General features: G+C 45.3%; 1 protein-coding gene across 1 annotated transcript; it reads right to left on the bottom strand.

Annotated features, from left to right (window-relative positions):
* Nucleotides 1-1,611: 1,611 nt before the first annotated feature.
* Nucleotides 1,612-17,755, bottom strand: LOC104845446 (polyunsaturated fatty acid lipoxygenase ALOX15-like). The gene is given in 11 exon segments (XM_064270352.1): nucleotides 1,612-1,808; nucleotides 1,916-2,083; nucleotides 2,209-2,309; nucleotides 2,880-3,001; nucleotides 3,154-3,323; nucleotides 3,407-3,493; nucleotides 3,914-4,082; nucleotides 4,145-4,277; nucleotides 4,280-4,349; nucleotides 5,754-6,021; nucleotides 17,676-17,755. Coding segments are annotated over 11 exon segments (1,548 nt in total). The 3' UTR covers nucleotides 1,612-1,628.
* Between the last annotated feature and the right edge of the window lie 1,438 nt (nucleotides 17,756-19,193).

Below are 19,193 nucleotides of genomic sequence, written 5' to 3'. Positions count from 1 at the left end.
CCAGTTAAAACCAGAATCCTAGGCATGCACAGTAGGAGACCAGGTTGACCACCAGATGACTCCATCCCATAATGAGTATTGCCTAGGAAGCAAAAGATTCACGCCAGAGAACCAAAATCATTGGACATACATCACTGAGCACTGACCGAGCCCATTTCAGAAGCAAAGGGTCTGTCAGCCACTTCCATGCCAAGTGTTAACCTGGCCCTTTTTGAATCTGCATCACACTTCTTAGAAATCTAGTGAGTATGTATAACTTCCCTTTTCCTGCATAGTGTAAAACTTCCTCCAGCACTTTGTTCAGGGAGACAGTGCTTTGAGGGTGGTCTCCCTGTGTCCTTACTTGCTGCAAGTAATAAATTGTACCTTGCTTTAAATCCACTTGACTCTTATTATTCAACAAGAGTGCAAGCAGCAAACCCATTGTATTCAGGAACAGTAGGAGGTCCCTCTCTAGGCTTGCTTCTCTCTTCTTTTATCTCTTGTAAGATGAAAGGTGATGCAGGCCACACCCCAGGGAAACTCCTCTGATATCAGATCAGGGCTGTGACCTGATTATGGGTGTTGTATCCCACCTGAGTCCATAATCTTGTCCGGAGCCCTGGTGGCACAGTGGTAAAAGTGCTCGGCTGCTAACCAAAAGGTTGATCGTTCAAACCCACCAGCCATTCCTTGGGAGAAAGATGTGGCAGTCTGCTTCCATAAAGATTTACAACACTGGGAACCCTATGGGGCGGTTCTACTCTGTTCTATAGGGTTGCCAGGAGTCAGAATCAACTCAACAGCAGTGGGTAATTTGCCTCATCAACCACAGGCGGAGATTAGGACTTGTAACACAAGACAATTATGTCAGATCACAAAATGGAGGACAACCACACAATACTAGGAATCATGGCCTGGCCAAGGTGACAGATATTTTGGGGAGACACAATTCAATCCATGACATTGAGATTCTCCATCTTAATGGTTAGCTTTGTGTCACGTCTGGCTTCAGGGTATGTGGTAAATCCTGTCCAGTTAAAAAAGAAGTTTTTTTTGATGTGTTATATTCTGTTTGCCAATGTTTTATTTAGGATAGTTTAGTCTAAGTTCTTTTTCTATCATTCTGTCTAAAATACCATTTTGTTGTTAAACTTGATTTAAGCTTAAAATATTTGATTCATAAAAAGTGTGGAATAACATATATTATCATACCCTATTCTATTCTTGAAACATGAGTCCCCAGGAGGCACCAAAAGCTTAAACACTAGACTACTAACCAAAAGGCTGGCACTTCAAATGCACCCAGAGGTGCCTCAGAAGAAAGGCCTGGTGATTTGCTTCTAAAAAGTCACAGCCTTGAAAACCCTATGGAGCACAGTCAGAATCAACTAGATGGCAACTGGTTTGGTTTTGGATTTTTTTTTTTTCCTCCTGTGGGAGATCTGAATGATGAGGGAGGAGGAAATGGAGGAAAGAAAGTAGGAAGAGAGGGAGCAAGGAAGAGGGACAGAGGTCCCTGGGAGGTGCATCCAGAGTAAAAATTGCACGTGGGGGCAAACGACAAGGTAACTCTTTAGGGAGGGTAGGATTGGGAAGAGGACAGGGGTTGGGGAGGGTGGGACTGAAACAACCAAGGCTCAGGGCACTCATATGGCCACACTGTTTTCCACCAGACTGGGCCGCAGGTACCCATAGGGCATGTCCAGTTTTGCATTCTGGATCTCAATTTCCTTGTCCAAGATAGCCAGCTCCTCCCTAAAGGTTTCCAGCACAGCCTTGTACTCAGGACCTGAGAAATTCTCCTCCTTGTGCTGGCCCACAGCCACCTGGGATGGAGAGAAAAAGGCAGCTGAGAGCCCGATGACCCCCAGCTTGGGGTACCATATCTTCCACAGTAGCTCTCTGCTCAGGAGCCCAGGCATCTGGCTCTCACCATAATAGGCTGGCTTCTACCCAGTTGCCAAGTGATGGACATCTGGAGAGAATCCTGGTAAAAGTTGGGCAGTGTTGCCGTCACCGTCTTCAGCATTGCATCCTTGGTGGTGGGTGGGGGCAGCCGCATCCTGCAAGGTGCATTGGGGATCCAAGAGTACCAATCCAGCTAAGAAGGGGTCAGATGTCTAGAGTCAAGGTGTACTAAGCATGAAAACCCCTCAGCGGACCTGCATACAATCCCCTCCCCCTCTCCAGGCCTCAGATTCTCAGCTGCCACCCTATGGTAAGTACCTGGTCCAGATGGATGGAGGAGTGCTGGTCAGTGCAGGTAAAGATGCACATAGTGACAAAGTGGCAAAGCTGGTCACGGGACTGTAAGGAGATGGGAAAGCCTGCAAGGGGTGAGGAGAGTTAGAAGCTTTGAGGCCAGGAATAGAAGCAGAGCTCAGAAAGACAAGGCAGAGAGGGGGGGAAAGGAGGAGTGAGAAGGCGGACCAAGAACTCTCTGTAACTATTGTGGGAATTGACAAGGGAGTAAGATGGGGACATGCCCCTCCCCCTCAGTGGTGTGCTGGAGCTGGCTCATTCTGGTTCATGACAGCAGACTTTGTCAAATTCTCAGGAATTTAGCATACTGGTTGACTTCACATTCGTAGCTTGAAATCCACCATGGGGGAATATTTACACCACGGAAATGAAAAAATGCTACAAATCAGGGCTTTTTTTACGGAGAGTCAGTTGTTGAACATCTACTAGCAACCACTGGCATCTAGGACCTAAAGGGGTTCTGGGTGAATGGGATGGGACCGATCTCTAGCTGAGAGGGTAAAGATTCTAGGAAAGCCTTTGGGAGTTTTCATGGGGGTTGGAAATGCTTCTGGAAGATTCCACAGAAGTAGAGAGGATTCCGGGGAGGTTCCAAGGAAAAGCGTCTGAGGCCTCCAGTCAGGCACTCATCTTACCTCGGTCCTGGGCCCCTTGCAGCCCAATTTCAGTGATCTCTCGACACCAGGTCTGCAGCTCAAGGTCCTCTTTCACAGCCACGTCTGTCTTAAAATGGAGATTCACAATGCCCTCCACATACCTGCCAGCCAAGGGGTCAGGGGAGAAAGTTGCTGCTGACAGAGAGCCCAGGCCCTCCACTCCTTGCCCACATGGCCAGATTAGCTCCCCTCCCCCAAGACACAGACCTTCTGTTCTCCACCCTTCTTCTCCATCCACCCCCACCAGCCTCACCGAAAGGTGATTTCCCAGAGCCGCAGTGCATCTTGGGCATAGTAGCAAGACTTGACTTCCAGGAGCCCCTGGTCAGCCAGGTCACCAGGGGTACAAAACGAGCTATAGGTTACAAAGGCTCCAGCTTGCTTAAGCAGCTCCACGTGGCCTCCTCCACCTGTGCTCACCACCTGAGGAGCAGGGATGGGCAGGATCAGCTTCCCTGAGGCCAGAAGGGAGAAGGAGCCCCATCATCCTCATCCTCTCCCCATACCTGGTCAGAAATTCCCATGTCAGAGACCAGCCCATTCCTGGCCCAGACATTAATTTCCATGGTGTATTGCAGGTGGGGAACGATAAGCTAGAGGGAGAGAAGCAGGGAAGGGCGACGTCAGAGAGGGCTGTGGCAGGTCCCTGCAGGAAACAGGGCTGAAAAGCAGGAAAGGCTCCTTCCTGGTCATTGGGAAAGCATAGACTCCAAGTTCATGGCCCATCAACACCAAGAGTTTCCAACTGATTTGCGTCTCCTAATTAGTTCCACAAAGCGTTGACTTATTACTTTATGACAATTGCAATAAACCATTCTCCTTTTCTTTGAAGATTACCCAAAGTCTAGACCAGTGTTTCTCCACTTTTCTTTCATTATGACTCCCCTTAACGGTATAAACAGTTAACACACATGGCTGCCAACCAAAACGTCGGAGGTTCGAGTCTACCCAGAGGTACCTCAAAAGGAAGGCCTGGCAATCTACTTCTGAAAAATCAGCCACTGAAAACCCACCGTGCGGCCTGGAGACGGGGAGGAGGGTGCGGGCAACGAGGCTTCTCCTGAGAGCCTCTCCCATCCCTGCACCTGCACCCCAGCCCGCCTCTGGCTGGTGCCTGCCGGGATCACCCCTCCTGGCCTCCATGCCACCTCTCTGCGCAGCCCCTGCACCCTGCTCTTTTTCCTCCCCCCACCCAGCTTCCCGCAAGCCCCAGAGGCCACCCCACACCCCCACTCTGCACTCACCAGTGCCCTTCGGGCAGGTTCAGGACGCCATCGCCCTGCACCCAACGGTAACAAGAGAACCTGAACTGGTCCCCGCTGTCCCCGGGGCCCTGCGCCGAGATCCAGTTGCAAAACCAGGCGTCGTCCTGAAGGGGCGCCCTTTGCGCAGTTTCACAAACAGCAGTGGCTCCAAGTACTCCCGCAGGTCCACTTTGAATTCCTCCTCCTGCAGGGGTAAGAAGAGGGTGAAGCAGGGGAGGGAGGGATGATGGGAGCTTCCCCCCCCCCTAAGTTGGTCGTTGTGCGGAGCGCTGTGCAGGACACGGGACCCAGCGCCACGCCCTTGGCGAGCGCACCGCTGAGCTGGGAGACAAGCTGTTGACCAGGCGGTTACAACTGTAAGACGCCCTCCCCGCCCCTCCAGCCGGACAGAGGCCCCAGCCGGCCTGGGGCAGGATTCGCGGAGGAAATGCCGCCCAAGTGGAAACCTGGAAGTGGGGAGAGTTTAGCCAGGCGGAGTGCGAATGAGGAAAAGGAATGGGTAGGGGTGCCAGGCAGAGGCGAAGGTAGGGCGAGCGGCGGCTTGGAGATGGAGCGCAGAGAGCAGGTGTGGAGAGATGAGTTGGACCAGACCCTGATGGGGTCTCGGGGGTCAAGTTAAGGGGTTTGGATTTGGTCCTGAGGACAAGAGTGAGCAATCTGGGATTTTAAGCTGGGAGATGACAAGGGCCGGAATGTATTTGGGAGACATCGGTCTGGCTGCAGGCAATGAGGCGGGTTAAGAGGGTGAAGGTGACTCAGGTTCCGAAGGTCACTCGTGGTCAGGGGCTGGGTGGACGTCAGAGCACCGATACTCACGCAAGATGCCGGCAAGTAGAACTGCCGGCGCTCGATTCCTGGTTAGATCGAGGCAAAGGGAGGGAGAAGGGGCAACTGACCCTCAGGTTTTTGACCTCAGGGAGCCGGCGGAAACTGGAAAGGAAGCCTGGGAATCTAGGGAGGGGAGGTTCTCCAAAGGCCATGTGCCTTTGAGGTGTCGGAGGACAGACATCGGATCTGGGGGTCTGGAAGAGAGAGCGGGGTAGGCGATGGGAATTGAGAAGAGGCGGGGGGGGAGGGGCGAAGGGAAAAAGGGACCTGGGGGCGAACCAAAAACCCATTGCCATCGAGTGGATTCCAACCAAGGGAACTGGGGGCGAACACCAGGCAGAAGTGAAGGGGTGGGGAAACTGAGGCGGTTCCCGTCTCTTGGCTCCTATTTGTTTTCCCCTGTGAAAAAGCGGGCACGCAGGGTCGGAGATTTAGGAACCGCGGAGGTCTGAGTACCAGTTTTTAGGAACACGACAGGAGATGGCCAGGCCGATCCCGGCGCCGTTGACTTTCGAGATAGCAGAGCTCTGTGGAACAAGGGGCGCGCAGGGGTATCCCCTCAATACCAAGGAGACCGGGCTGCGGGAGCATTTTTTGAGCGCCAACTGTGTGCCACATACCGCCCTCAAGCGCTTTACCCCGCGGGCTCGGTGCGCTCTTCGCGCCCAGCTGCGAGCGCTCTCTGCAGCGAGGAGCTGGAGGCCGACCGAGGACGCGTCCTCCCAGGTTTTGACAGATTTGGGGCCAGGCCCTCTCTCACCTTACCCCGCCTCGGCCGCAGGCGCTTCCCGACTGCCGCCTCCCGGTGCTGGCCCACCAGCCACAGCTGCACGAGATTATTGGAACCGGCGCAGAGCGAGGTCCCGGTGGACCAAGGCCCAAAGCCTTTTGGAGGCTTCTGAGGGCGAAGCAGTGGAGGTGGCAAATACCAGGGCCCGAGACCCCGCCTCCACAGTCCAGAGCTCAGCCCCAAGTCCCAGAACGCGGGTTCTGACAGAGGTAGAGGGTAGAGGGTGTGGTAGGTTATCCTGGTGGGAGGAGGGCCAAAGGGGGAAGCAGGTGAGGATTTGGACAGAAAGCAGACAGGAAGAAGTCAAAGCCAGGGCCAGAGGGTAGCGAGGCGTGTGTGAGTGGGTGGATGTGTGAGTGTGGGTGGGTGGGTGTGTGGGTGAGTGTTTGTGGTATGTGTATGAGTGTGTGTGTATGTACCGGTGGTAAAACACACACAAGGGTCATGCTTAAGGTTGCAGGGGAGAGCGAAGAGAGTGAGGAGACCTGCTCTGTGGCAGCAGTTGTGGAAGGTACAGTCAGGCCACTGAATTAATTCGACCAGCTTTTGAAAACTTGCCTCCCTTACGCCAGGCTCAGGGGCCCATTCCTTTCTAGCTTAAAAGCCTCTGCTACCTATTATTGCAGGATAAAAATCCAAACTCCTTGGCATTCAGAGTCCTTACCAACCTGGCCTGCTCTCCTCCAGCTCATTCCACACGCATCCTCATCTCCTGCCCCGCACTTTAGGCTGCAGCCAGTGTTTCCCAGAACTGCAGCCGGTGTTGTTCCCCTGCCCCAGGCCTTTACATCTGCAGTACTGTTGTGGTTGTTAGGTGCTGTCAGTCGGTTCCAGCTCATAGAGACAACAGAACGAAACACTCCCAGGTTCTACACCATCCTCCCAATCGTGTTATGTTTGAGCCCATTGTTGCAGCCACTGTGTCACTCCATCTCGTTGATGCGGTCACTGTGTCAGTCCATCTCATTGAGGATTGCCCTCTTTTTCACTCATCCTCTGCTTTACCAAACACGATGTCCTTCTCCAGGGACTGGTCCTTCCTGATAACACATCCAAAGTATGTGAGATGAAGTCTCACCATACTTGCTTCCAAGGAGTGTTCTGGCCATACTTTTTCCAAGACAGATTTGTTCATTCTTCTAGCAGTCCCTGGTATGTGCACTATTTTTTACCAACACCATAATTCAAAAGCATCAGTTCTTCTTCAGTCTTCCTTATTCACTGTCCAGCTTTCGCATACATAGAAGATGATTGAAAACACCATGACTTGGCCAAAACCACTGCCATGACTTGGCTCAGGCACATATCAGCCCTTAAAATGACGTCTTCGCTTTTTAACACTTTAAAGAGGTCTTTTGCAGCACATTCACCCAATGAAATGCATCATTTGATTTCTTGACTGCTGCTTCCATGGGCATTGATTATGGATGCAAATAAAATGAAATCCTCGACAGCTTCAATATTTTCTCCATTTATCATGATGTTGCTTATTGGTCCAGTTGTGAGAATTTTTGTTTTCTTTATGTGGAGGTGCAAACCACACTAAAGGCTATGATCTTTGATCTTCATCAGTAAGTACTTCAAGTCCCCTTCACTTTCAACAAGCAAGCTTGTGTCATCTGCATATCATAGGCCGTATATGAGTCTTCCTCCAATCCTGATGCTGAATTCTTCTTCATATAGTCCAGCTTTTCAGATTATTTGCTGGGCATACAGATTGAATAAATATGGTGAAGGATACAACCCTGACGCACACCTTTCCTGACTTTAAACCACAAAGTATCCGCTCGTTCTGATCGAAGGACTACCTCTTGGTCTATGTACAGGTTTTCATGAGCACAATTAAGTGTTCCGGAATTCCCATTCTTTTTAATGTTATCCATAATTTGTTACGATCCACACAGTAGAATGCTTTTGCATAGTCAATAAAACACAGGTAAACACCTTCCTTGTATTCTCTGTTTCAGCCAAGATCCATCTGGCATCAGCAATGATATCCCTTGTTCCACCTCCTCTTCTGAAATCCTGTTTGATTTTCTGGCAGCTCCCTGTTGATGTACTGCTGCAACCATTTTTCAATAATCTCTAACAAAATTTTACTTGTGTGTGATATTCATGATATTGTTCCATAATTTCCACATTCTGTTGGATTGGGTTTCTTTACAACGGGCACAAGTATGGATCTCATCCAGTCAGTTGGCCAGGTTGCTTTCTTCCAAATTTCTTGGCATAAATAAGTGAGCACCTCCAGCGCTGCATCCGTTTGTTGAAACAACTCAATTGGTATTCTGTCAATTCCTGGAGCCATGTTTTTCATCAAAGCCTCCAGCGCAGCCTGGACTTCTTCCTTCGGTACCACTGGTTCTTGATCATATGCTGTCTCCTGAGATGGTTGAACATCCAATTCTTTTTGGTGCAGTGACTCTGCATTTCTTCCATTTTCTTTGGATATTTTCCCTGTAGAATCCTTCAATATTGCAACTTGAGGCTTGAATTTTTTCTTCAGCCTTTTCAACTTGAGAAATGCTGAGCATGTTCTTCCCTTTTGGTTTTCTAACTCCAGGTCTTTGCACATTTCATTATAAAGCTTTACTTTGTCTTCTCAAGCTGCCCTTTGAATCTTCTGTTCAACTCTTTTACTTCATCATTTCTTCCATTTGCTTTAGCTACTCTACATTCGAGAGCAAGATTGAGTCTTTTCTGACATCCGTTTTGGTCTTTTTTTTTTTCCTGTCTTTTTAATGACCTCTTGTTTTTTCATGCTTGTTGATGTCCTTGATGACATTCCACAACTCGTCTGGTCTTCGGTCACTAGTGTTCAATGCGTCAAATCTTTTCTTGAGATGGTCTCTAAATTCAGGTGGGATATACTCAAGGTTGTACTTTGGCTCCCGTGGACTCGTTCTAATTTCCTTCGGCTTCAGCTTGAACTTGCATATGAGCAATTGATGGACTGTTCCACAGTCGGCCCCTGGTCTTGTTTTGACTGATGATATTGAGCTTCTCCATCGTCTCTCTCTACAGATGTAGTTGATTTGATTCCTGTGTGTTCCCTCTGGCAAGGTCCACATGCATAGCTGTCATTTAAGCTGTTGAAAAAAAATGTATTTACAATGAAGTTGTCGGTCTTGCGAAATTCTATCATGCAATCTCTGGTGTCATTTCTATCACCAAAGCTGTATTTTCCAACTATTCTTCTTCTTTGTTTCCAACTTTCACATTCCAGTTACCAGTAATTATTAATGCATCCTGATTGCAAGTTTGATCAACTTCAGGCTGCAGAAGTAGGTAAAACTCTTCAGTTTCTTTGTCTTTGGCTTTAGTGATTAGTGCATAAATTTGAATAATAGTTGGACTAATTCATTGTAGGTGTATGGATATTATCCTATCACTGACAGCATTGTACTTCAGGATAGATCTTGAAATTTTTTTTTTTTTTTAATGATGAATCCAAAGTCATTCCTCTTTAATTTGTCATTCCTGGCATAGTAGGCTATATGATTGTCTGATTCACAATGGCCAACACCAGTCCATTTCAGCTCAGTAATGCCTACAATATCGATCTTTATACATTCCATTTCATTTTTGACAATTTCCAATTTTCCTAGATTCATACTTCACACATTCCACAGTCCTATTATTAATAGATGTTTGCAGCTGTCTCTTCTCATTTTGAGTCATGCCACATCAGCAAATTAAGGTCCAGAAAGCTTGACTCCATCCACATCATTAAGGTCAACTCCAGTTTGAGGAGGCAGCTCTTCCCCATTCGTCTTTTGAGTGCCTTCTAACCCGAGGGGCTCATGTTTTGAAACTATATCAGACAGTGTTCCACTGCTGTTCATAAGGTTTTCACTGGCTGATTTTTTCAGAAGTAGACTACCATGTCCTCCTTCCTAGTCTGTCTTAGTCCAGAAGCTCTGCTGAAACCTGTCCATCATGGGTACACTGCTGGTATTTAAAATACCAGTGGCGTATAGCTTCCAGCATCCCAGCAACACGCAAGCCACCACAGTACAACAAATTGACAGACACGTGGGGGTTCTGCAGTACTAACTCCCAGAAAATCCCAGTCATCCTTCCAAACCCTGGTTACCAGTTGCTGTGGAGCCACTCCAACTCATGGTGACCTTATGTGTGTCACAGTAGAACTGTGCTCTATAGAGTTTGGTTTTTGTTTTGTTTTTTTCCCCATAGGGTTTTCAGTGGCTGATTTTTTGGAAGTAGATTGCCAGGCTTTTCTTCCAGGGTGCCTCTGGGAGGACTCTAACAGCCAACGTCTCAGTTAGCAGAGAGCACTTTAATTGTTTGCACACCCAGGGACCCCAAACATGCTAACCAACTAAATAAATAAAATAAATGTTGATTCCTACTCATGGTAGCCCCATGTGTTACAGAGTACAACTGCTTCATAGGATTTCCTTGGGTGTAATCTTTATTAAAGCAGATGGCCAGGCTCTTCCTTCTTCTGCCTTCCTGCTGGATAGATTCCAACCACCAACCCTTAAGCAAGTTGTCCAGCACAACCAGTTTCCACCACCCAGAATCTCCAAATCCTGCTTTGACTCCAGTTTTTCAGTGAAGTTTTCCCTTGCACTTTCACCGCCCTCCCTCACCAGAGCTAATGACCTTTCCTCTCTGGTACTTTCACTCTGTGCCCCTTTCCACTTTTACTCACTTAATACTGCATTGTCATAATCTATTTTATGTCTCTATCCCCGACTAAGGATTCCTGGTGGCGTAGTGGTTAAAAGTTCGGCTGCTAACCAAAAGGTCGGCAGTTCAAATCCACCAGCTGCTCCTTGGAAACCCTATGGGGCAGTTCTACTCTCTTGTATAGATAGGGCTGCTGTGAGTTGGAACTGACTTGACAGCACCCAACAACAACAGCAACAATCCCCCACTAATGTGAGCCCCTTCTATGCAGGGACCACATTCACAGCATGACTTCCTCATTTGTTTTTCCGCTGGATTCAGCACAGTGCCAGGGCTTGTGGGTGTTAATCAGAGTTTGCTGAAACACACTGAATGAAAGATCAGTTATAAACCATTCAATTCTGTCTTCGTCATCTAGTGTTGCAACAATAGAAACACCACAAGTGAATGGCTTTAACAAACAGAAGTTTATCCTCTCACCATCTAGTAGGCTAGAGGTCCAAATTCAAGGTGCCAGCTCCAGGGAAAGGCTTTCTCTGCTGGCTCTGGAGGAAGGTTCTTGTCATCAATATTCCCCCAGACTAGGAGATTCTCCATGCAGGAACCCCAAGTCCGAAGGATGTGCTCTGTTCCTGACACTTTCTTCGTAATATGAGGTCCCCGCTTCTGGCTTGCTTCCTTTTCCATTTATCTCTTGTAAGATAAAACGTGGTGCAAGCCAAATTCCAGGTAAACTCCCTTTACGTTGGATCAGGAATATGACCTTAGTAAGGGTGTTACAATCCCACCCTAATCCTCCTCACCATAAAATTACAATCATAAAATGGAGGACAACCACACAATGCTGGGAATCATGGCTAACCAAGTTGACACATATTTTGGGGAACACAATTCAATCCATGACAGTTCCCTTGGAGGAGACAAAGACAAACAAATAATTACCAGACAATGTAAATAATAAGGAAATATTAAAGTAATCCCCCACACAGCTGTCAGTTTGTCGTACTGTGGGGGCTTGCATGTTGCTGTGATGCTGGAAGCTATGCCACCAGTATTCAGATACCAGCAGGGTCACCCATGGAGGACAGATTTCAGCTGAGCTTCCAGACTAAGACAGACTAGGAAGAAGGAACAGGCAGTCTACTTCTAAAAAGCATTAGCCAGTGAAAACCTTATGAATAGCAGCGGAACATTGTCTGATACAGTGCTGGAAGATGAGTCCTGCAGGTTGGAAGGCATTCTAAAGATGACTGGGAAAGAGCTGCCGCCTCAAAGTAGTTGACCTTAATGAAGTGGATGGAGTAAAGCTTTCTGGACCTTCATTTCCTGATATGGCACGACTCAAAATGAGAAGAAACCGCTGCAAACATCCATTAATAATCGGAACCTGGAATGTACGAAGTATGAATCTAGGAAAATTGGAAATCATCAAAAATTAAATGGAAAGCATAAACATCAATATCCTAGGCATTAGTGAGCTGAAATGGACTAGTACTGGCCATTTTGAATTAGGCAATCATATAGTCTACTATTCCGGGAATGACAACTTGAAGAGGATTGGTGTTGCATTTATTGTCAAAAAGAACATTCCAATACCTATTCTGAAGTACAACGCTGTCAGTGACAGGATAATATGCATACACCTACAAGGAAGACCAGTTAATACGACTATTATTCAAATTTCCTCACCAAGCAGTAGGGACAAAGATGAAGAAAAAGAAGATTTTTATCAGCTGCTGCAGTCTCAAATTGATCGAACATGCAATCAAGGTGCATTGATAATTACTGGTGACTGGAATGCAAAAGTTGGAAACAAAAAAGAAGAATCAGTAGTTGGAAAACATGGCCTTGGTGATAGAAACAATGCCAGAGATCGAATGATAGAATTTTGCAAGACCAACGACTTCTTCATTGCAAATACCTTCTTTCACCAATATAAATGGTGACTATGGACGTCACCAGATGGGACTCGCAGGAAGCAAATTGACTACATCTGTGGAAAAAGATGATGGCAAAGCTCAATATCATCAGTCAGAACAAGGCCAGGGGCCGACTGTGGAACAGACCAACAATTGCTCATATGTAAGTTCAAGCTGAAACTGAAGAAAATCAGAGCAAGTCCACGAGAGTCAAAATATGACCTTGAGCATATCTCACCTGAATTTAGAGACCATCTCAAGAATAGATTTGATGCATTGAACAGTAGTGACCGAAGACCAGATGAGTTGTGGAATGACATCAAGGACATCATCCTTGAAGAAAGCAGGAGGACATTGAAAAGACAGGAAAGAAAGAAAAGACCAAGATGGATGTCAGAGGAGACTCTGAAACTTGCTCTCGAACGTCGAGCAGCTAAAGCAAAAGGAAGAATTCATGAAGTAAAAGAACTGAACAGAAGATTTCAAAGGGCGGCTCAAGAAGACAAATTAAATTATTATAATGACATGTGCGAAGAGCTGGAGATGGAAAACCAAAAGGGAAGAACACGCTCAGTGTTCCTCAAGCTGAAAGAACTGAAGAAAAAACTCAAGCCTTGAGTTGCAATAGTGAAGGATTCTATGGGGAAAATACTAAACAATGCAGGAAGCATCAAAAGAAGATGGAAGGAATACACAGAGTCATTATACTAAAAAGAATTAGTCGATACTCAACCATTTCAAGAGGCAGCATCTGATTAGGAACAAATGGTACTGAAGGAAGAAGCCCAAGCTGCTCTGAAGACATTGGAGAAAAACAAGGCTCCAGGAACTGATGGAATATAACTGAGATGTTTCCACAAACGGATGCAGCACTGGAAGTGATCGTTCGTCTATTCCAAGAAATATGGAAGACAGCTTCCTGCCCAACTGACTGGAAGAGATCCATATCTATGCCTATTCCCAAGAAAGGTGATCCAACCGAATGTGGAAATTATAGAACAATATCATTAATACCACACGCAAGCAAAACTTTGCTGAAGATCATTCAAAAACGGCTATAGCAGTATATTGACAGGGAACTGCCAGAAATTCAGGCTGGTTTCAGAAGAGGACGTGGAACCGGGGACATCATTCCTGATGTCAAATGGATCCTGGCTGAAAGCAGAGAATACCAGAAGGAAGGTTACCTGTGTTTTATTGACTATGCGAAGGCATTCGACTGCGTAGATCATAAAATTATGGATAACATTGTGAAGAATGGGAATTCCAGAACACTTAATTGTGCTCATGAGGAACCTTTACATAGATCGAGAGGCAGTTGTTCAGACAGAACAAGGGGATATTGATTGGTTTAAAGTCAGGAAAAGTGTGCATCGGGTTGTATTCTTTCACCATACCTATTCAATCTGTATGCTGAGCAAATAACCCAAGAAGCTGGACTATATAAAGAAGAATGGGACATCAGGATTGGAGGAAGACTCATTAACAACCTGCATTATGCTGATGACACAACCTTGCTTGCTGAAAGTGAAGAGGACTTGAAGCACTTAGTAATGAAGGTCAAAGACCACGGCCTTCAGTATGGATTGCACCTCAACATAAAGAAAACAAAAATCCTCACAACTGGACCAATGAGCAACATCGTGATTAACGGAGAAAAGATTGAAGTTGCCAAGGATTTCATTTTACTTGGATTCACAATCAACAGCCATGGAAGCAGCAGTCAAGAAATCAAAAGACGCATTGCATTGGGTAAATCTGCTGCAAAGGACCTCTTCAAAGTGTTGAAGAGCAAAGATGTCACCTTGAAGACTAAGGTGCACCTCACCCAAGCCATGGTATTTTCAATCACATCATATGCATGTGAAAGCTCGACAATGAATAAGGAAGACCAAAGAAGAATTGATGCCTTTGAATTGTGGCGTTGGAGAAGAATATTGAATATACCATGGACTGCCAAAAGAACAAACAAATCTGTCTTAGAAGAAGTACAACCAGAATGCTCCTTAGAAGCAAGGATGGCGAGACTGTGTCTTACATACTTTGGACAAGTTGTCAGGAGGGATCAGTCCCTGGAGAAGGACATCATGCTTGGCAGAGTACAGGGTCAGTGGAAAAGAGGAAGACCCTCAATGAGGTGGATTGACACAGTGGCTGCAAGAATGAGCTTAAGTGTAACAACGATTGTAAGGATGGCTTAGGACCAGACAGTGTTTTGTTCTGTTGTGCATAGGGTCGCTATGAGTCCGAACTGATGCAATAGCACCTAACAACAACATTAAAGTAATATTAAAAAGTACTATAAACCCGGTAAGTAAATGAAGTAGATGAAAATATGTCTATGACACATTACTTTCTAGTTTATTATTTTAGTAGGAAGCACACTCATGTGATTGAAAATTCAAAAAGTATGAAGTGCTATTGGCTTTAAGCCACCCAGTTCCCCCACTCCCAGCAACACTGTTACCAGTTGCTTCTGTGCACTTTTACAAGGAACTGCACACTTATCCTTTCTGTCCTTCTCCCGTACATGGTAGCATACCTTACACACTGTTCTGCACCTTGTATCTTCCACAGATGCTGTCACATATTGTAACATAAATAAGGAGGTCATTCCATATCAGCACATAAAGAGCTTTCTTGTTCTTTCTTAAGGCTACCATTGTTTGGACGTACCATAATGTACTGTGTTGTTGTTAGCTCCCTTCCAGTCAGCCCCTGATTCATGGAGACCCCATGCACAATGGAATAAAATGCTGCCCAGTCCTGTACCATCCCCATGATCAGTTGCAGATCAGACTGTGTGATCCATAGGGTTTTCACTGGCTGATTTTTTTTAAATAGAAGTCCAGGCCTTTCTTCCTAGTCTGTCTTAGTCTGGAAGCTCTGCTGAAGCCTGTTCAACGTCATAGCAACATGTGAGTATCTACTGACAGATGGGTGGTAGCTGCGCATGAGGTGCATTGGCCCAGAGTCAAACACTGATCTCCCACATGGAAGGCAAGAATTCTACCACTGAGCCACTACTGCCCCGTAGTATACTCTACAAGTCCCTTATAAAGGAACAGTAAGGTTGTTCGTAATATTTTGTAACTATAAAAATAATCGCTGAAAGAGATAACCTTGAGAGTCAAGAATTGGTGGAGGAAATGCAATGTGTGGCTAACTGCCTCCCTGAACAGCTGCCTCCTTTTCCTGAGACTGGAAGAACTAGATGGTGCTTGGCTACCATTACTGAACATTTTTATCAAAGATTCTATAAAGAGTATTGATGAAAAGGGAAGAAATGCAGAACAGAATTTCAAATTCTTATGGGCTCTGGAGCCAGGGAGACTGGATGAACCCCTGAAACTACTGCCCTGAGATAATCTTTAAATCTTAAAGCTTAAACCAAAAATATCCCCTGAAGTCTTTTTAAAACCAAATAATAATTTAGCTGAACTAGTAAAGAATGTCTGCCTTGACCATTGTGCTCTTTTAAGATTACCTATATGGGATCAAATTGACAACAGCAACTTGAAAGGTTAGATTGGAAACTTAGGGGCAGTGAGTTTATGTTAATTGGGAAGGAACAACTCAGGAAAGGAGGGTGAGAAAGATTTCACAACTCAAAGAATGTAATCAATGTAACTGAATTGTACCTGTAGAAATTGTTAAATTGATGTATATTCTGCCACGTATATTCTCAACAACAAAAATAAAATGAATTATTAAAACAAAAAGAAACTTGTACATACATCATTTCTCATACGTAAGTATATCTGCAGTATAAAAAAGCAGTATAGTATCCTGGAAATGAAAATGCTGGATCAAAAAAGATATGTGCAAGTGGTAATTTTAGCAGAAATTGCAAAACTGCTCTCTGTAAAAATTGTACCAGTTTACACTCTTACCAATGAACTACGTCTGAGAATGCCTATCCTCCCTGACTCTTGCATGCTAACAAATGTTTTTACCTTACCCAATCTGATAGATTAAAAATGGTACCCTAGTGTAATTTTAATATGCATTCCTCCAATGTGAGTCAGGTTGAGCATCTTTTCATATTATAGGAGCCATTAGCATTTTCTTTCCTGAAATACTTATCAAAATTTCAATATAATTACATAAATATAGGAGAAAGTATAAGTGGTCAATGAAACTTCCTATCATAAGAAAAATAGGATACAAAAACTACAGTATCTGCACTACAGAATTTAACAAGACATGTGTTTTCCAGATCTATCACTAATAAAAGGGAAGAGGGAAGGTTAAATCGGTGGAGCACAGATTTTTAGGGCAGTGAACCTACTCTGTATGATACTGTAATGGTGGACGCATATATTAAGAATATGTCAAAACCCACAGGACTACACAACACAAAAAATGAACTCTAATGTCAGCTAAGAGGGCAGTGGTGGTTCAGTGGTAGAATTCTCGCCTTCCATGAGGGAGACCCAGATTCAATTCCTGGCCAATGCACCTCAAGCACAGCTACCATCCATCTGTCAGTGGAGGCTTGTGTATTGCTGCGATGCTGAACAGGTGTCAGTGGTGCTTCCAGACTAAGACATGCTAGGAAGAAAGATCTCATTATCTATTTCCAAAAACCAGCAGTGAAAGCCCTACGGACCACAACGGTCTGCTATCCTGTTGTGAATGGGGTTGCCATGGGTCAGGGCCAACTCGATGGCAGCAAAAAATGTAAACTATGGACTTATGTTAATAATAATATATCAATATTAGTTCATCATTTGTAACAAATGTACCACAGGAATGCAAACATTAATAGAAGAAACTGCATGCAGGGAGGAGGAGGTACATATGGGAACTTCCTTGCACTTTCTGCACAATTTTTCAATAAACCTAAAATTGCTCTAAAAAGTAGTCTATTAAAAAATAAAATTAAAGGTGGGGCCAAGATGGCAGAGTAGTCAGGTGCTTCCTATTGTCCCTCTTACAACAAGATCCACAAAAAACAAGTGGATCAATTATATATGACAACCTAGAAGCCCTGAACATAAAAGGCAAAGTTGAGGGATCAGACTGAGCAGCAGGGGGAGGGAGAGACCATTCAGAAGCAGCAAGGAGTTGCCAGACCTGACCTGGTGGGAACCGGCACCCTGCAGGCTGGGATCCGCTGGAGTGCGTGGTGAGGCAAGGAGTGGTGCTCAGGACACATTTTCCACATGAGGGGAGACCAAGCAGTGGGGAATCTACTCAAGCCTCCAGAACCAGTGAACAGCAAAGCTCAATTGGCAAAAGATAAGTACATGCGTCTAACCTACCACACAGATCTAAAAACACTCCCTTTTGGAAGAACTTCTCTCCCATTTACCTGCCCCCTCCATGCTCTGGCCCCTGTCTCAGGTTGGCTTCAGCAATTGCCTCATTCCGTGGGAGGGAAGTAGGGTCCATCATGCTTCCTGAGCCATTCTCCTGGCTTTGGAGATGGAAAAAATTAACAAACAGGAAAGAATAGTCTACCAGCTCCCCTAAGCAAAGAACTCAGGGCAGGCACAGACTCTTTGCCTAGGCACAGGCATAAGGGGTCCATGGAGTTTGAAAGCCTTTAACCTATGCATAGACCTGTGTGGGCCCATTTCAACAGCATAGGCTCTTATTAGCACAGTACAACAGGGCATATACCTGAAGACTATTTTCAACTGTATTAACTATAAGGTAGAGTGGCAGATTTGTGACATTTGACACCACTCTGCCCATTAAGCAAGGTCCTTACCTACCCACATCAAGGACCTGAGGACTGGTAGCTCTACCTATGCTACTTATCCACCAACAAGAGGGATCTAAGAATAAGTGGTGCCTCCCAGTCCTTATACCCAACAGCATTGGGTGCCCATAGTCCAGCTGCAAAACCCACCTACCTATGAGCTCTAGGGAACAGGGACACACTTTCCTCACAGACACTCAAGGGCAGCCATCAGCTCCCTGCCTTGCTCGGCATGTGACCCACTAATGCAGCCAGATACCTGTGCCTACTCCAATCACACCTGCCCATCTAGACTGTACCACACACTTGGTGACCGACTACCTGGACACTTGAGCTGAATGCGTACAAGAAAATTAAACAGACTCCTGGGCTCACATACCTAGTAACAGTTCTAACCACCTAGTGACAGGATGTGGGAGCTTCAAATGCACCAATAATCAAACTAACTCACATGACCAACCTATCTGGGCATATCGAAACAAAACAAAACAAGAAGCTAGGACACAGTAACCAAACATAAAATAAATAAATATAATTAAGGATTGATGACTCAGAGACAACAGTCAATATGAAATCACATAAAAAGGCAGATCATGATGGCTTCAGCAAGTGCCCAAAATAAAGAATCAAGAAATCTTGCAGAGGAAGATAACTTCTTGTAATTACCAGAGGTAGAATTCAAAAAATTAGTATACAGAGTTTTTCAAAAGATCAGGAAGGAGATCAGGCGAAATGCAAAACAAGCCAAGGAACACACACACAAAGCAATAGAGGAACTTAAGAAGGTTATACAAGACCATAATGACAAATTTAACAGGCTACAAGAATCCACAGAGAGACAGCAAACTGAAATCCAAAAGACTGACGATAAAATTTCAGAATTAGACAACTCAATAGAAAGTCATAGAAGCAGAATTTAGGCAATGGAAGGCAGAATTAGAGAGGTTGAAGATAAATCACTGGACACCAAATTATTTGATGAAAAATCAGATAAAAGAATTTTTAAAAATGAAGAAACCCTAAGAATTATGTGAGACTCTATCAAAAAAAAAAAAAAACAAGAGAAATAACCTATGAGTGATTGGAGTACCAGAACAGGGGGGATAACAGAAAATACAGAGAGAA

Source organism: Loxodonta africana, chromosome 18 (genome assembly GCF_030014295.1).
Source record: "Loxodonta africana isolate mLoxAfr1 chromosome 18, mLoxAfr1.hap2, whole genome shotgun sequence".
In the NCBI taxonomy this organism is placed as follows: Eukaryota; Metazoa; Chordata; class Mammalia; order Proboscidea; family Elephantidae; genus Loxodonta; species Loxodonta africana.
The sequence above is the reverse complement of the archived record's forward strand: the minus strand, read 5'-3'. Positions and strand labels throughout refer to the sequence as shown.